We start from the raw sequence: 16,173 nt of genomic DNA, 5'->3' as shown, positions 1-16,173 counted from the left end.
CATATAGATTGGGAAAAAACAAGTAAAGCTGTTTTATAAGGATAGATGACATGATCCTGTATATAGAAAATATTAAGGAACATATAAAAAAGCTAAAAGAACTAACAAGTAAATTTAGCAAGACTGCAGAACACAAGGTCAACTGTCTTTTTTTTTTTTTTTTTTTTTGAGAAAGGATTTCTCATTCTTTCGCCCAGGCTGGAGAGCAGTGGCACAATCATGGTTCAGGGTAGCCTTGACTTTCCGGGCTCAAGTGATCCTGTTACCTCAGCCTCCGAGGTAGCTGGGGCTATGGGTATATGCCACCACATCCAAGTAATTTTTTGTAGAGACAGGGTTTCACCATGTTGCCCAGCTGGTCTCCAGCTCCTGGGATCAAGTGATCTCCCTGACTCAGCTTCCCAAAGTGCTGGCATTAAAGGAGTGAGCCAGTGTACCCAGCCACAAGGCCGGTGTTTTACAAGTGCATTTCTATGTATTAGCAACAAGCAACTGAAAAATGAAATAAAAATAATTCAATTTTTTGAGATGGAGTTTCACTCTGTCGCCCAGGCTGGAGTGCAGTGGTGCAATCTCGGCTCACTACGACCTCCGCCTCCCAGGTTCAAGCAATTATCTTGCCTCAGCCTCCCAAGTAGCTGGGACTACAGGCATAAGCCACCATGCCTGGCTAATTTTTTTTTTTTTTTTGTATTTTTAGTACAGATGAGGTTTCACCATGTTGGCCAGGCTGGTCTCCAACTCCTGACCTTGTGATCTGCCCGCCTCTGCCTCCCAAAGTGCTGGGATTACAGGTGTGAGGTACCACGCCTGGCCAAATAATTTTTTTTTTTTTTTTCATGATGGAGTCTCACTCTGGTCGCCCAGGCTGGAGTGCAATGGCATGATCTCGGCTCACTGCAACTTCCGCCTCCTGGGATCGAGTGATTCTGCCTGCCTTAGCCTATCGAGTAGCTGGGATTATAAGCGCCCACTACCACACCTGGCTAATTTTTGTATTTTTAGTAGAGATGGGGTTTTGCCATGTTGGCCAGGCTGGTCTTTAACTCCTGACCTCAGGTGACCTCCCACCTCGGCCTCCCAAAGTGCTGTGATTACAGGTATAAGCCACCACTCCCAGCCAAACAATTCAATATTTAAAGCGTACTGGAACATAAAATACTTTGGAATTGTAAGACACATGCAAGACCTGTGTGATAAAAACTACAAAATCCTGGTGAAAGAAACTAAAGATATAAGTAAATGAGGATATATACCATTATTATTGACTGGAAGATTCAAGACTATTAAAATAATAATTCCCCACAGTTGAATTATATATAGATTTTTAATACAATTCTAAGCAAAATGTGACATGGATGCTAAAATTCATATAGAAGTACAAAGGACCTAAAACAACCAAAACACTTAAAACTCTTTTGGGGAAGAGGACTCTCCCTCTCAGATTTTAAGACTTTTTTTTTTTTTTTTTTTTTGAGACAGTCTCGCTCTGTTGCCCAGGCTGGAGTGCAGTGGCCGATTTTAAGACTTTTTTAAAGTTACAATAGTAAAGACAAAAGTGTATTTGATACAAATTCTGTAGATTGCCGGGCGCGGTGGCTCAAGCCTGTAATCCCAGCACTTTGGGAGGCCGAGACGGGCGGATCACAAGGTCAGGAGATCGAGACCATCCTGGCTAACGGTGAAACCCCGTCTCTACTAAAAAATACAAAAAAATTAGCCGGGCGTGGTAGCGGGCGCCTGTAGTCCCAGCTACTCGGGAGGCTGAGGCAGGAGAATGGCGTGAACCCAGGAGGTGGAGCTTGCAGTGAGCCGAGATCGCGCCACTGCACTCCAGCCTGGGTGACAGAGCAAGACTCCGTCTCAAAAAAAAAAAACAAAAAACAAAAAAAAAAACAAAAAAAACAAAAAAAACAAAAAAAACAAATTCTGTAGATTAATGGAAGATAATTTAGAGTTCAGAAATATCCCTATACACATATGCTTAATTGATTTTCAACAAAGTTACCACAGTAATTCAATGGGAAAAGAAAAATCTTTTCAACATATGGTACTAGAACTACACATGCATATTAAAAAACTTTAAGCTTTATCTCACACTGTAAACAAAAATTAACTCAAAATAAACCATAGACCTACATGTGAAAGCTAAAACTATAGAATTCCTAGGAAGAAAACATAGGAGAAGGCCAGGCATGGTGGCTCACATCTGTAATCGCAGCACTTTGGGAGGCCAAGGCAGAGGGATCACTTGAGGTCAGGAATTCGTGATCAGCCTGGCCAACATGGTGAAAACCCCTTTCTACTAAAAATAACAAAAAAATGAGCTGGATGTGGTGGTGGGCGCCTGTAATCCCAGCTACTCTGGAGGCTGAGGAAGGAGAATCACTTGAATACAGGAGGCGGAGGTTGCAGTGAGCCGAGATTGTGCCATTGCACTCCAGCCTGAGTGACAGATTGAGACTCAGTCTCAAAAAAAAAAGAACAAACAAAAAAAGAAAATCTCTGTAACTTCAGGTAAAGATTTCTGGGATAATATACAAAAACACAAATCAGAAAAGAAAAAACTCAAATTTTTCATTGTAGCTTCAATTTGCATTCAACTCAACTTTTTAATTTTGATGAAATTTTATTATTTTTAAAAATTTTGATGAAATTTTAAATACCACTACATATCCATCAGAATGGTCAGATTTAAAAGTCTGACAACAATGTTGGCAAGAATGAAAAGCAACCTTCAAAGCTACTGGTGGGAATGTAACTATGGTACAACCACTTTGAGAAAAGGTCTAGCAGTTTCTAAACTAAACACATACCCATAATAGGACCAAAAAAATTCAAAACAAATGTCTGTGCAAAGACTTGTACAAGCTGGCTGGGCAAGGTGGCTCACGCCTATAATCCCAGCACTTTGGGAGGCCGAGGTGGGCGGATCACGAGGTCAGAAGATTGAAACCATCCTGGCTAACACAGTGAAACCCCATTTCTACTCAAAATACAAAAAAAATTAGCTGGGCATGGTGGCGAGCGCCTGTGGTCCCAGCTACCTGGGAGGCTGAGGCAGGAAAATGGCGTGAACCCGGGAGGCGGAGCTTGCAGTGAGCCGAGATTGCACCACTGCACTCCAGCCTGGGCGACAGAGCGAGACTCCATCTCAAAAAAAAAAAACAAAAAACAAAACAAAACAAAAAAACAAAAAAAACTTGTACAATCCTTGTTATTTATAATAAAAAGCAGTTTTATTTCTATTAGCCAACTATTTATTTATTTAAGACAGGGACTCCCTCTGTCGCCCATGCTGGAATGCAGTGGCATGATCATAATTCACTGTAATTTTGAACTCCTGGGGCTCAAGCGATCCTCTAGCCTTGGCCTCCTGAAGTATTCACATTACAGGCATGAGCCACCATGCTCTGGCCTGTAATAGCCAACACTGTAAAACTGCCACGTGTTCATCACGGGGAGAATGCCTAAACTGTGGTATGTTCAGACAATGGAATACTACCCAGTAACAAAAAGGAATGATCTACTGATATCTGAAACAACAGGGATGAATCTCAAGAACAATGCACATGCTTAGTCACAGAAGGTTTACACAAGAGTCCATACTGTGTGATTCAAGTTCACGAACAGGTACAAGTAATCTTGAGTGAAAACAAAAGGTGACAGCCTCTGGGGTAATGGGTACCAGACTAAATAAAAAGGAGTACAGAAGTAACAATCTGGAATGATGCTATCTTGTATAAATTGATAAAGGTTTAGGTTACACAGGTATATTTCCCTCAAAACTCACTTAATGGTATACCTTAATTTTGTGTATTTCACTGTGTGTAAACTTTACAGAAAAAAGAATTAGGTGAGTTACAGTGGCTCATGCCTATTACCCCACTTTGGGAGGTCAAGGTGGGAGGGTTGCTTGAGGCCAGAAGTTTGAGACCACCCTGGGCAATGCAGCAAAACCCGTCTCCACAAAAAAATTTAAAAATTAGCTGGGCGTGGTGGTGCACAGTACTCAAGTGGTCACAGCTACTCAGGAGGCTAGAAGCAGGAGGACTGCTTGAGCCCAGGAGACTGAGGCTGCAGTAAGCTACAATTGCATCACTGTACTCCAAACTGCATGACAGACAGAGACTCTGTCTCAAATTTAAAAAAAAATTGTAGTTGGGCAGTGGCAATGTGCCTATAGTTCCAGCTATGTGTGATGCTGAGGCGGGAGGACAGCTTGAATCCAGAAGTTCAAGATCAGCCTAGGAAACATGGGAAGATCTCATCTCATTAAAAAAAAAAAAAAAAAAGTAAACATACTATATATATATGCATGATGAAGTGTTTGTGGGTGATGTCCACAATCTACTTAAAAATGCATTAAAAAATAAGATGGGGCTGGGTGTGGTGGTTCATCCCTGTAATCCCAGAACTTTGGGAGGTTGAGGCGGTTGGATCACCTGAGGCCAGGAGTTCGAGACCAGCCTGGCCAATATGGTGAAACTTCATCTCTACTAAAAATACAAAAATTAGCTGGGCATGGTGGCATGCACCTGTAATCCCAGCTACTCAGGAGGCTAAGGCAGGAGAATTGCTTGAACCTGGGAGGCAGAGGTTGCAGTGAGCAGAGATCACGCCATTGTACTCCCAGGCAACAGGGTAAGACTCCGTCTCCAAAAAAAAAAAATCTGATGAATGGTAAGACAAATCCATAAATGGAAAAATACATTAGAACTCAAATATAGCTGACTCCTGAACAATGCAGGGGTTAGGGATGCTGAGCCCCCTCCCTAACAGAGTTAAAAATCCATATATAACTTTCAACTCCCTGAAATGTAACTACTTATAGCCTACCACTAACTGGAAACCTTATAGATAACATAAACAGTCAATTAACAAATACTTTGTATGTTATATGTATTATATACTGTTTCTTCTTTTCTTTTTTTTTTTTTTTTTGTTTGAGACAGAGTCTTGCTCTGTCACCTAGGCTGGAGTGCAGTCGCGCGATCTTGGCTCACTGCAACCTCCACCTCCCAGGTTTAAGCAATTCTCATGTCTCAGCCTCCTGAGTAGCTGGGATTACAGGCGCATACCACCACACCTGGCTAGTTTTTGTATTTTTAGTAGAGGGGGTTTCACCATGTTGGCCAGGCTGGTTTTGAACTCCTGACCTCAGGTGATGTACCCGCCTCAGCCTCCCATAGTGCTGGGATTACAGGCGTGAGCCACTGCACCCAGCCTATATGTTGTATTATTACAATACAGTTAGCTAGAGAAAAGAATTTTTTTCCCCCCAAGATGGAGTTTTGCTTTTGTTACCCAGGCCGGAGTACAATGGCGCAATCTTGGCTCACTGCAACCTCTGCCTCCCAGGTTCAAGCGATTCTCCTGCCTCAGCCTCCCGAGCAGCTGGGATTACAGGACTTGCCACCATGCTTGGCTAGTTTTTGTATTTTTAGTAGAGACAGGGTTTCACCATATTGACCAGGCTGGTCTTGAACGCCTGACCTTGTGATCTGCCCACCTCGGTCTCCCAAAGTGCTGGGATTACAGGTGTGAGCCACTGCACCGGGCTGAAAAAAGAAAATGTTATTAAGAAAATTGGCCAGGGCTGGGCATGGTGGCTCACACCTGTAATCCTAGCACTTTAGGAGGCTGAGGCGGGAGGATGACTTGAGGTCAGGAGTTCGAGATTAGCCTGGCCAACATGGTGAAACCTCGCCTCTACTAAAAATACAAAAATTAGCCAGGAGTGGTGGAACATGCCTGTAATCCCAGCTACTTGGGATGCTGAGGCAGAATAATCTCTTGAACCCCAGAGGTGCAGGTTGCAGTGAGCCGAGATTATGCCACTGCGCTCCAGCCTGGGCAACAGAGCGAGACTCTGTCTCAAAAAAAAAAAAAAAAAAGCATAAGAAAGAGAAATATATTTACTATTCATTAAATGGATTACCATAAAGGCCTTCATCCTCATTGCCTTCACATTGAGTAGGCTGTGGAGGAAGAGGTGGGGTTGTCTTGCTGTCTCAGGGGTGGCAGAGAGAGGAGAGGTGGAGGAGATGGAAGGGGAGGCAGAAGAGACAGGCAACTGGGTGTAATTTTATGCAAATATGTCATAATTTGTGTCTGACATTTTTGCTTTTTCATTTCTCTAAAGTGTTTCTATATGGCACCAATCCTTCCACTATTTGCTTTCATTTCAGTGTCCGTTATCATAGAAGCATCTATGACATAGAAGTCAAAAGCCCAATCCTGAATAACCTAAACCCTTCTGCTGGGTTGTCTAACATCCATTTGTTTTCTGCCACTGCTTCTTCTATGTCTCCTTCCTGGCACTGGTTCAGAAACATTCATGTCCACCCCACGTCATCTTCAGTTAATTCTTCTGGTGCGGTGTCTATTAGCTCTTGAACTTCTCCAAGATCTGTATCTCAAAATCCTTCACTCCCCACCCTTTTTGCCACATCCGCAATCTCTTTCATGATTTCCTTGATTGTCACAAATCCTCTGAAGTCATGCACAACATCAGGACACAGTTTTCTCCAGCAGGAATTGTTTCAGGCTTGATGGTTTTCAAGGCTTTTTCTATACTAATGATGGCATTTCCAATGGTAGAATCCTTTTAGGCTTTCAAGATGTTCTCTCCATTAGGGTTTCTCTTCCGTAGTTTTGATAATACATACAGTACTCTGTGCAATGAACCTTAAAGGTCCTTATGACCCCCTGATCTAGAGGCTGACATTGTGTGTTTGAGGGCAAGCAGGCCACTTTGACACCTTCAGTATAGAAGTAATGGGGTTCTGGATAGCCAGGGCATTGTCGAATATCAAAAAAACTTTAAAAGGTAGTCCCTTACTGGCAAGGTACTTCCTGATTTCAGGGACACAGCATCAACAAAATCAATCTGGAAAAAAAGTTCCTGTTGTCCAGACCTTCTTGTTGTACTGGCAGCTGGTGTTTATCTTTTCTATCAAGGTGCATTAGCAGCTTTATAGATAAGGACTGTCCTGATCATAAACCCAAGTGCATTTGCACAAAATTAACAGAGTTGTCTATCCCTTCCTGTTTAAATCCTGGTGTTCACTTCTTTTCCTTACTAAAAAACGTCCTCTGTGGCAGGTTTTTTTTGTTGTTCTTTTTTTTTCTCCAGAAAAGGTATTTTCTTCTGCATTAAAAACCTGTTCAGGCAGGTATCCTTTCTCCTCAGTGCCACCCCCAGGTGCCACTCGTCTGCTGCCTCTTGGTTGGCAGAAGCTGCTTCTTGTGTTATCTTAACATTTTTAAAGCCAAAGCTCTTTCAAAAATTATCAAATCATTTTTTGCCAGAATTTCATTCTCCAGCTTTGGATCTTTCACTTTCCTTTTGCTTTGTTATATAATGTTTGCTTTTTCTCAAATCATAATATATGTCTTTTTTTTTAGTGGCGGGAGGGATGGAGTCTTGCTGTGTCGCCCAGGCTAGAGTGCAGTAGTGTGATCTCAGCTCACTGCAACCTCTGCCTTCCAGGTTCAAGCAATTCTCCTGTCTCAGCCTCCTGAGTAGCTGGGACTACATACAGGCTCGTGCCACAATGCCCAGCTAATTTTTGTATTTTTAGTAGAGATGGGGTTTCATCATATTGGTCAGGCTGGTCTTGAATTCTTGACCTCAGGTGATCCACCCACCTCGGCCTTCCAAAGTGCTGGGATTACAGGCATGAGCCACCGCGCCCGGCCTGTAAGTATGTCTTATAGCAACCTTACACCTACATAAATGCTACATTTTCATTATGAGATAAAAAGGTATTTCACAAAAAGTGCAAGGTTTTCATGCCTGCTGACGTAGCTACAGTGATGGTGTCACAAATTTTCTTTTTTTACAACACTCCTTACTGGATTAATTTATCTTGAAATGGCAGGCAACCACAATGGCAAACCTTGATCTATGGTACATATCAAGGTATTCAACTTTTTCTTGTAATATCATGACTTTTCTTCGCTTCTTGGGAGCACTTGAAGCATCACTTCACATGAGTCTCATGGTGTTATGCAAGGTTTACTACAGTACTGGACTAAACACAATAAAAAATATGTGAGAACCGGTAGAGATCATTTTTTATTACAATACACAATTTACTGGAGAGACAAACTGCTCATGGAGATGACAGGCATTCTAAGCAGTACTTGCAACACTTGAGCTCACTGCCAGAGCAACAGGATGTGGCTACAAAATTATTACAGTAGTACAGTAGGCACTACAGTGATTTTATGCAGTTATGATTTAATATTGCATCATCATTACTTTTGTTTACACTTCTCTGGACTGTGAACAGTACCATATATGGTATGTAAGTGTATGCATAAATTTTAATCATTCATAATAGATTTGTGTACATCTGATAGTACTAAATGATAAAATAGACTAGTGTCTACATATATTTTATATATTCATGACATACCTTTTTCTGAATTTTTTCACTATTTCTTTTTTGTATGATTTTATTTATTTTCTCACTGGCACTGATCTACTGCACTTAAACATTTCCATCAGACTCAAAAAATAATTTTATTTCAGGAGAAAGAAAAAATTTTACTTAGCTTTTGTTTATACTGTTTCATTATTAAGAGTATGTTTTCTTTTTTTAAGAGATAAGATCTTGCTATGTTGCCCAGGCTGATCTCCAATTCCTGGCTTCATACAATCCTCCTGCCTCAGCCTCCTGAGTAGCTGGGACTATAGGTATATGCCACTTCTCCCAGTTTGACTTTTTTTTGTTTTTTTTACTATAATGTAATGTGTTTTTATTCACCCATTGGAAAAGCCTTTGCTACATATTAATACAAACTTGTCACTAATAAATCTTTCTTTCATTAAGAAAATAATATAAGCATAACTTTGTGTGAGTTTTAATGTCCTGGAGCCTTGTTGCTTCATGTATAAACTGCAGGTCACTAGAAATTAAAATGAGGTAATATGGTATAATAGGCTTAACCCAGTAAGCGTACAATAAAGGATGGCTATTATTTTAACATGAATTCAACTGAAATACCAATAGGGGAATACCAATAACGTTTCCTATATAGCTTACAAATTGTTCTTTGTCATCTCCTCATCTGCCCATTGGAAATTAGAGCTAGCCTGTTAGGCTGCTTGACAGGACCACTGAATGCTGGAAATCAACCACACTCCATCCCCTCATTTAACAGATGGGAAAGCAGAGGCCCAGGGAGTTTGGGAAACTTGTCCACAAAGGGACAACTACTTTATGGCTGAACTGCGTCTAGGACCAGGTTCTCTTTATCGACATGAGTATCTCTTTCCTTTATATGCCCCTTCAAGTTCACAAAGCAACTCCTCAGCTCCATGATTTTGTTTATTATGGTACATCACTCAGTTTATGAAAATGACTTTTTTTCCTCCTTTCTTGTGATTGGAAGTTTTTTTGCATTCTTGTGGCAGCTGAATCCATACTAACCCTTAAGTTGAAAAAAATATATATAAAAATACACACACACACATATACACACATACACACGTGAACATGTGGAAGAAACAGCACTAGGTCTCCCTGGACAACCCAGTGCAGGCCACACCCTGGCAGTCACAGAGCACACATCAGAAATTGTCTTCCCATGTGAACTGCTTTCAACACTTCAACGCTAAAGAGCTCAGAGGTGCTTCCACTTTGAAAGAAGCCCGGGAACATTTGTAGCCTACCCATTAATGTGTCTCATTTTGAGACAGAACAGTGAGCAGGTAAACCAGCTGCTCTTCATGTACTTCTTGCCGTAAGTCCTTCAAAGAATGAAGAGTGAAGGCAATTCATTTCTCCTCCTGGAACTTCTTCTTATTCTTCTGCTTTTTTAAAGGTTGCTATGTTCAGGTATAGGGATAAGACATTATAAAAGATAAAGGATATCATGTGAGGGAGGAAATCAGACAATCCAAAAAAATCTGTAGAAATTAAAAATCAAAACATGCGGGCAAGGTAGGAGGCAACACATTCTTGCCACAGAGCTGTTCCTCAAAGGCAGGAATGAAAAACGAAAAACAAAAAAAAAGACCTCAGCTGCATAATGAAGCTGGGGTCTTGGCCTGACAGCTTTAAATAGCCTTAAAACTGGGCTGGGCATCAAGCGTCTTTTCCAGAATAGGCCAAGGAAGACAAGTCCGGTTTGGTTTTTAAGGCCTTAGTGAGCTCTGCAGCCAGCAGATCATGGAGGGACACGCTATCGTGGGAGTACACCCAGTTTTTCCCAGTCCAGTCATAACGCTTGAGTCCACTGGATGGAGAAGATAACTAGATTTGCTTGTTTGGCATCTGCTTGTTGATCACGTAGGTTCCTAGATCTCCACTCAGTTTACCAGTTAAGACACCACTCCCAAAGGAAACATCATAATCCTCAAACGTGTATGGCTTGTCTGTAGGGTCTTCAAAAAACTCTGCTAAACAGTCCAGTGATTCCTCTGCTAGTCTTTCATAGGTAGTCTCATCTAGAGAGGCTGGGTGGCCCAAACTTCCTGATTTCCTCAAATTCATCCAATAGACACTCTGCTTTTTGACATTCTGAATCTGGTTGAGGCCACAGAGGTTCAAACTGGCATGGTGGGGCGTGCAGGCCACAGTGATTCCAGTGCACAGGCCCCAGCAGCCACAGAGCGGGGCCAATTCCACTGGCTGCGGGGCCCGGGTGAACAATGTTTTCAATATTTCTAGGCTGTGTAGTTTATTTGTTTTGCAAACAGTAGCAAATCTCCAAAATTTTTCCAATTTATTTATTGAAAAAAAAATTGTGTCTTAAGTGGAACTGCACAGTTGGCCCATGCAGTGGTACAATCAGAGTTCACTGCAGCCTCAAACTCCTGGGCTCAAGCAATTCTCCCACCTTAGCCTCCTGAAGAGCTGGGACTATAGGCACATACCACTACATTTGGCTAATTTTTAAAATTTCTTTGTAGAAATGAGGTCTCACTATGTTGCCCAGGCTGTTCTCAAACTTCTAGCCTGAAGTGATGCTCCTGTCTTGGCCTCCCAAAGTGCTGAGATTACAGGTGTGAGCCACTGCGCCTGACCCATTGCAGTTCTTTTACATTTTAAAATTACCATAATAAAATGGAAAGAAATAATATTTTGAAACCAAAAGTTGCAAAAGATTTTTTTAACTGTTCAGGCATATTTGAAAAAACATTTTACTTACAGAAGTGAAAAATATAATGGCTAAAATATTTAAAATCTCAAGGAAGTGTTGTATAGGTACATGCATACACAAAAAATAAACAGCTAGAAAAGTGCACTATCAAGTCAAGCAAAAGACTTGAACACATTCTTTACAAAGAGAAAAACAGAAGAACACTTATGAGAAGTTGCTCAACCTCAATAGTAATCCTGGAAATAAAAATTCAAACCACAATGACCTACCACTTTACACTCAGCAGATTCACAAAAACTATAAAGTATGACTGCAACAAGTGTTGGAAAGGAAGGATTACAGAAATAGCAACTCTTACATCCTGCTAGTATGAGTGTAAACTGATACAACTTCTTTGGAACACAGTCTGGCATTACCTAGCAAAGTTAAATATGCTTATATCCTCTGATCTTGCAATTCTACTATTACGTATATTCCTCAGAGAAAATCTTATATATGTGTACCAGGAAACTAATAAAAGAATTTCACAGCAACATCATTTTTGTTTTTTTTTTTTTTTTCCCCAAGACTGAGTCTTGCCTGTTGCCCAGGTTGGAGTACAGTGTTATGATCTCGGCTCACTGTAACCTTCGCCTCCTGGGTTCAAGCAATTCTCTTTCCTCAGCCTCCCGAGTAGCGGGGATTACAGGTGCATGCCACCATGTCTGGCTAATTTTTGTAATTTTAGTAGAGACAGGATTTCATCATGTTGGCCAGGCTGGTCTTGAACTCCTGACCTCGTGATCTGCCCACTTCGGCCTCCCAAAGTGCTGGGATTACAGGTGTGAGTCACTGTATTTATATAATAATAAATCACTTATATAACAAATGGCCAGCATCATTTATATAATAATAAAAACTTGGAAGCAACCCAAATGTCCATTATCAGAATAAGTAATCTGCAATGTACAAATAATGCCTAGTGTTGTACAGTCAAACAAAATGAATGAATGAAAGCTATAGTCAATCAACATGGGTCAATCTCAGGAATAAAACATTGGCAAAAAGGAAGTTGCAGAAGAATACACACAATACGGATTCATAAATATGTTGCGTAGGAATAGAAATACATGCTGCAAAACTATAAAGAAAAGTGAATGATTTAAAAAAAAATTCAGGGCCGGATGCAGTGGCTCACGCCAATAATCTCAGTGCTTTGGAAAGCCAAGGCGGGTGGATCACCTGAGGTCAGGAGATCGAGACCAGCCTGGCCAACATGGTGAAACCCTGTCTCTACTAAAAATACAAAAAATTAGCTAGGTGTAGTGGTGGGTGCCTATAATCCCAGCTACTACCTGGGAGGCTGAGCCAGGAGAATTGCTTGAACCTGAGAGGCAGACGTTGCAGTGAGCTGAGATCGGGTCACTGCACTCCAGCCTGGGCAACACGAGTGAAACTCCATCTTTAAATAAATAAATAAATAAAATTCAGGATGTGAGTTTCATTTGAGAGGGAGATAGGATCAGGGAGGTATTGAAAATGTTCTACTTTTATTTTTTTTATTTTTTGAGATGGAGTTTCACTCTTATCGTCCAGGCTGGAGTGCGATGGTGCAATCTCTGCTCACTGCAACCTCAGCCTCCTGGGTTCAAGCAATTCTCCTGCCTCAGCCTCCAGAGTAGCTGGGATTACAGGTGCATGCCACCATACCTGGCTAATTTTTTAATTTTTAGTAGAGAAGGGGTTTCAGCATGTTGGCCAGGCTGGTCTCCAACTCACGACCTCATGTTCCACCAGCCTCGACCTCCCAAAGTGCTGGGATTACAGGCAGGAGCCACCAAGCCCAACCAGAAAATGTTCTACTTTTAAACAAAGGATAGGTACTCAGATGTGCCTTAATATTGTCAATCTTTATACTTTACATATTCATTTGTGAATATATATTTTTTTACTTAACAGACCAGTGTGAAAGTACATTCGTAAATATCATTTTGAATTTGTCCAAAATAATATTATTTTATTATAACCTTATTTTATACAGGTAAAATATAATACATGTTCTTAAATACCTAAAATGATAAAATTCATCTTTAATAATGTTCTTTGCCTACCCGAAAAATCTTGTGCATCCTCATGGTGGCTGAACAAAAGATAAATCTTGTGAGGAGCAAGCGAAGAAATTCATCTCCAAAAAACTGGAGAAATGCCTGATCTGCAAAGAGGAGAAAAGTGACAGTAAAAAGATGCTTAAATGGAAATTGTGTTTCAAAGGGGAAGGAAACTTCAGGAAAGCCTTCTCAACTTTCCTGCCTGGGACACATACCTTTAAAAATTCAAACAATTTAAAGTAAGTGACCATTTTAAGCCATTATAGTACATTCTGTTAAATGTGCAGTTAGATTAGGAGGGTACCTATTGAACGTGAATGAGTCAGTAGCTGGGCAATATCACGGTTGATTTTCCGAAGATATTCTTGACACTTTTCCCAAAGGCCTCTGCGCATGCTTGACAATCCAGAGACAAATAGGAAGGCCATTAGAGGATTGTTCAAAAAGAGAGTGAAGAGGCTACCTCGCTGAGATTGATCTGTAATAACAAACATGTTATATATATAGATAATAGTTTTGCAAAAAATAAGAGATACATATGAGGAACATTTTAATATACTGATAATATATAAAACTAAAGCTATCTCATTAAATCATAATTCAACAAAGCAGATTCTTCATGAAACTACAAAAACGTTGGTATGTTGCTTTCTGCTGAATAAACTTAAGAGCCTAGCAAACTTAAGAGAAATGGAAAACGAACATATTTCTTACCATTTTTTGCCCTCAATTAACAAATTTCATCCAAATATGGCAAGTGTTGGATGATGGGTTATCTGTGATAGAATTCTCTGATGAGTGTTAGAAATGCCGGTCTTTTTTATTCTCCTCTGAGTTGCTCTCTCTGAGTTGCTCTTTCCCTTCCTATCCCTTAAATACGAGTGGTTTCTTTCTTTGGCCCCATACATTGCTGACTGCTCTTACTCCCATGATTTTAGTTACCATTTATATGCCTATGAATTTATAATTCTCTATCAGCAGCCTAACAGGTCTGGCACCGCTCTGTCCTGCGGTAGATACTCAAAATGTGACTAGATGAGTAAATACACACTGGATTTCAAAGCTTTAGTACAAAACGTCATTGTTAACACTAATTTCACCTGTTTCTTTTTACTGTTTTTGATGTAGGTACTAGAAAATTTAATGACTCACACTCTATTTCTTTTAAGTACTGCTGCTCTAGGCTACTCTATTCAACCTAACTCTCAAAGGCACCTCAAACTCAACAGGTCAACAACTCAAAGTAAATTATTTCCCCTTTTGTTCTCTACAAATATGCTTCTCATCAAGTATTGTCATTTCTACCAGCATCTCAGCCAGAAACCACGAAGTCTATTCCTGCCTTCCCTCCCCACACCTAGTCCATCACAAAGTCCTATTGGTTCTATGGGCTTAGTATCTTTGCAGTCGGCTACTAGTCATTGTGCTATCTCCAGCCATCTCCCTGTTTTCATCCATGCCCCTCCCCAGTTCATTCTCTAGGAGGTTAACTGAATGCTCTTTCATGCTACTCTTCTGTTTAAATCTTTTGACAGTACAAGTTGAGTATCCCTTATCCAAAATGCTTGGGGCCAGAAGTGTTTTGGATTTTGGATTTTTTGGGATTTAGAATATTTGCATATACATAATGAGATGTCCTGGGGACAGGTCCCAAGTCTAAACACGAAGTTTATTCATGTTTAATATGTACCGTGGCCGGGCGCGGTGGCTCACGCCTGTAATCCCAGCACTTTGGGAGGCCGAGGCGGGCGGATCACAAGGTCAGGAGATCGAGACCACGGTGAAACCCCGTCTCTACTAAAAATACAAAAAATTAGCCGGGCGCGGTTGTGGGCGCCTGTAGTCCCAGCTACTCGGGAGGCTGAGGCAGGAGAATGGCGTGAACCCGGGAGGCGGAGCTTGCAGTGAGCCGAGATCGCGCCACTGCACTCCAGCCTGGGCGACAGAGCGAGACTCTGTCTCAAAAAAAAAAAAAAAAAAAAATATGTACCGTATACACATAACCTAAAGTTAACTTTATAGAATATTTTAATTAATTTTGTACATGAAACAAACTTTGTACTAAGTACTGATATGTGGAATTTTTCACTTTCAGTGTTGTGTTGATACTCAAACTTTTGAATTTTGGAGCATTTCAGATTTTAGGATTAAGGATGCTCAACCTGTATCCCATTGTCTTCCACTTAAATTACTTAACAAATCTTAGAAGTTCTTTCATAATTCAATCACACAATCTCAAACTCTACCCTTTAGCTAGAAGGAATGACTAATTTCTCTATGTACTCGGCCAGGGGTGGTGGCTCACACCTGTAATTCCAGCACTTTGGGAGGCCAAGGTGGGCGGACCACTTGAGGTCAAGCATTCGAGGCCAGCCTGGCCAACATGGCGAAACCCTGTCTCCAGTAAAAATACAAAAGTAGACCAGGCACGGTGGCTCACGCCTGTAATCCCAGCACTTTGGGAGGCCAAGGCGGGCGGATCACGAGGTCAGGAGTTTGAGACCAGCCTGGCCAACATAGTGAAAACCCATCTCTACTAAAAATACAACAAAATTAGCTGGGAGTGGTGGTGAGTGCCTGTAATCCCAGCTACTTGGGAGGCTGAGGCAAGGAGAATCGCTTGAACTTGGGAGGCAGAGGTTGCAGTGAGCCGAGATTGTGCCACTGCATCTAGCCTGGGGGACAGGGCAAGACTCCATCTCAAAAAATAAAATAAATTTCTCTACGTGCTCCCTAAGCTGTCTTATCTCATGGCCACAGCACCTGCAAATTCTCAGCTGGAACACTCTTGCTCAGTCATTTCCCACCCCCATCTAGTTCTCCATGTTCTTAACGTCCACGTTAGACATTATCTCATACCCTTCCCTCGTCTTCAGTGTGCTGCTAGTCAGGAGTTCCTCATCCATTAGCATGCATCCTCCTGTGAATCACTTATAATAACTGCCCATCAGGCTGTCTCTGTCTGCCA

At 41.2% G+C, this 16,173-nt stretch overlaps 1 protein-coding gene and 1 pseudogene across 2 annotated transcripts in view; both read right to left on the bottom strand.

The window, feature by feature from the left end:
• The window catches only part of SCAI (suppressor of cancer cell invasion), a 191,699-nt gene that overhangs the window by 2,932 nt on the left and 172,594 nt on the right, over positions 1-16,173 (bottom strand). For both annotated transcript variants that reach the window (XM_025359040.1, XM_025359039.1), the window contains 2 exons: positions 13,510-13,683; positions 13,209-13,309 (listed from right to left, as the gene is read on the bottom strand). In XM_025359040.1, the coding sequence (XP_025214825.1) occupies positions 13,209-13,309; positions 13,510-13,683 (275 nt within the window). The remainder of the gene's footprint in view (positions 1-13,208; positions 13,310-13,509; positions 13,684-16,173) is intronic.
• Positions 10,101-13,087, bottom strand: LOC112608512 (annotated as a pseudogene).

Source organism: Theropithecus gelada, chromosome 15 (assembly GCF_003255815.1).
Source record: "Theropithecus gelada isolate Dixy chromosome 15, Tgel_1.0, whole genome shotgun sequence".
NCBI lineage: Eukaryota > Metazoa > Chordata > Mammalia > Primates > Cercopithecidae > Theropithecus > Theropithecus gelada.
This window is presented reverse-complemented; position numbering and strand designations above follow the sequence as displayed.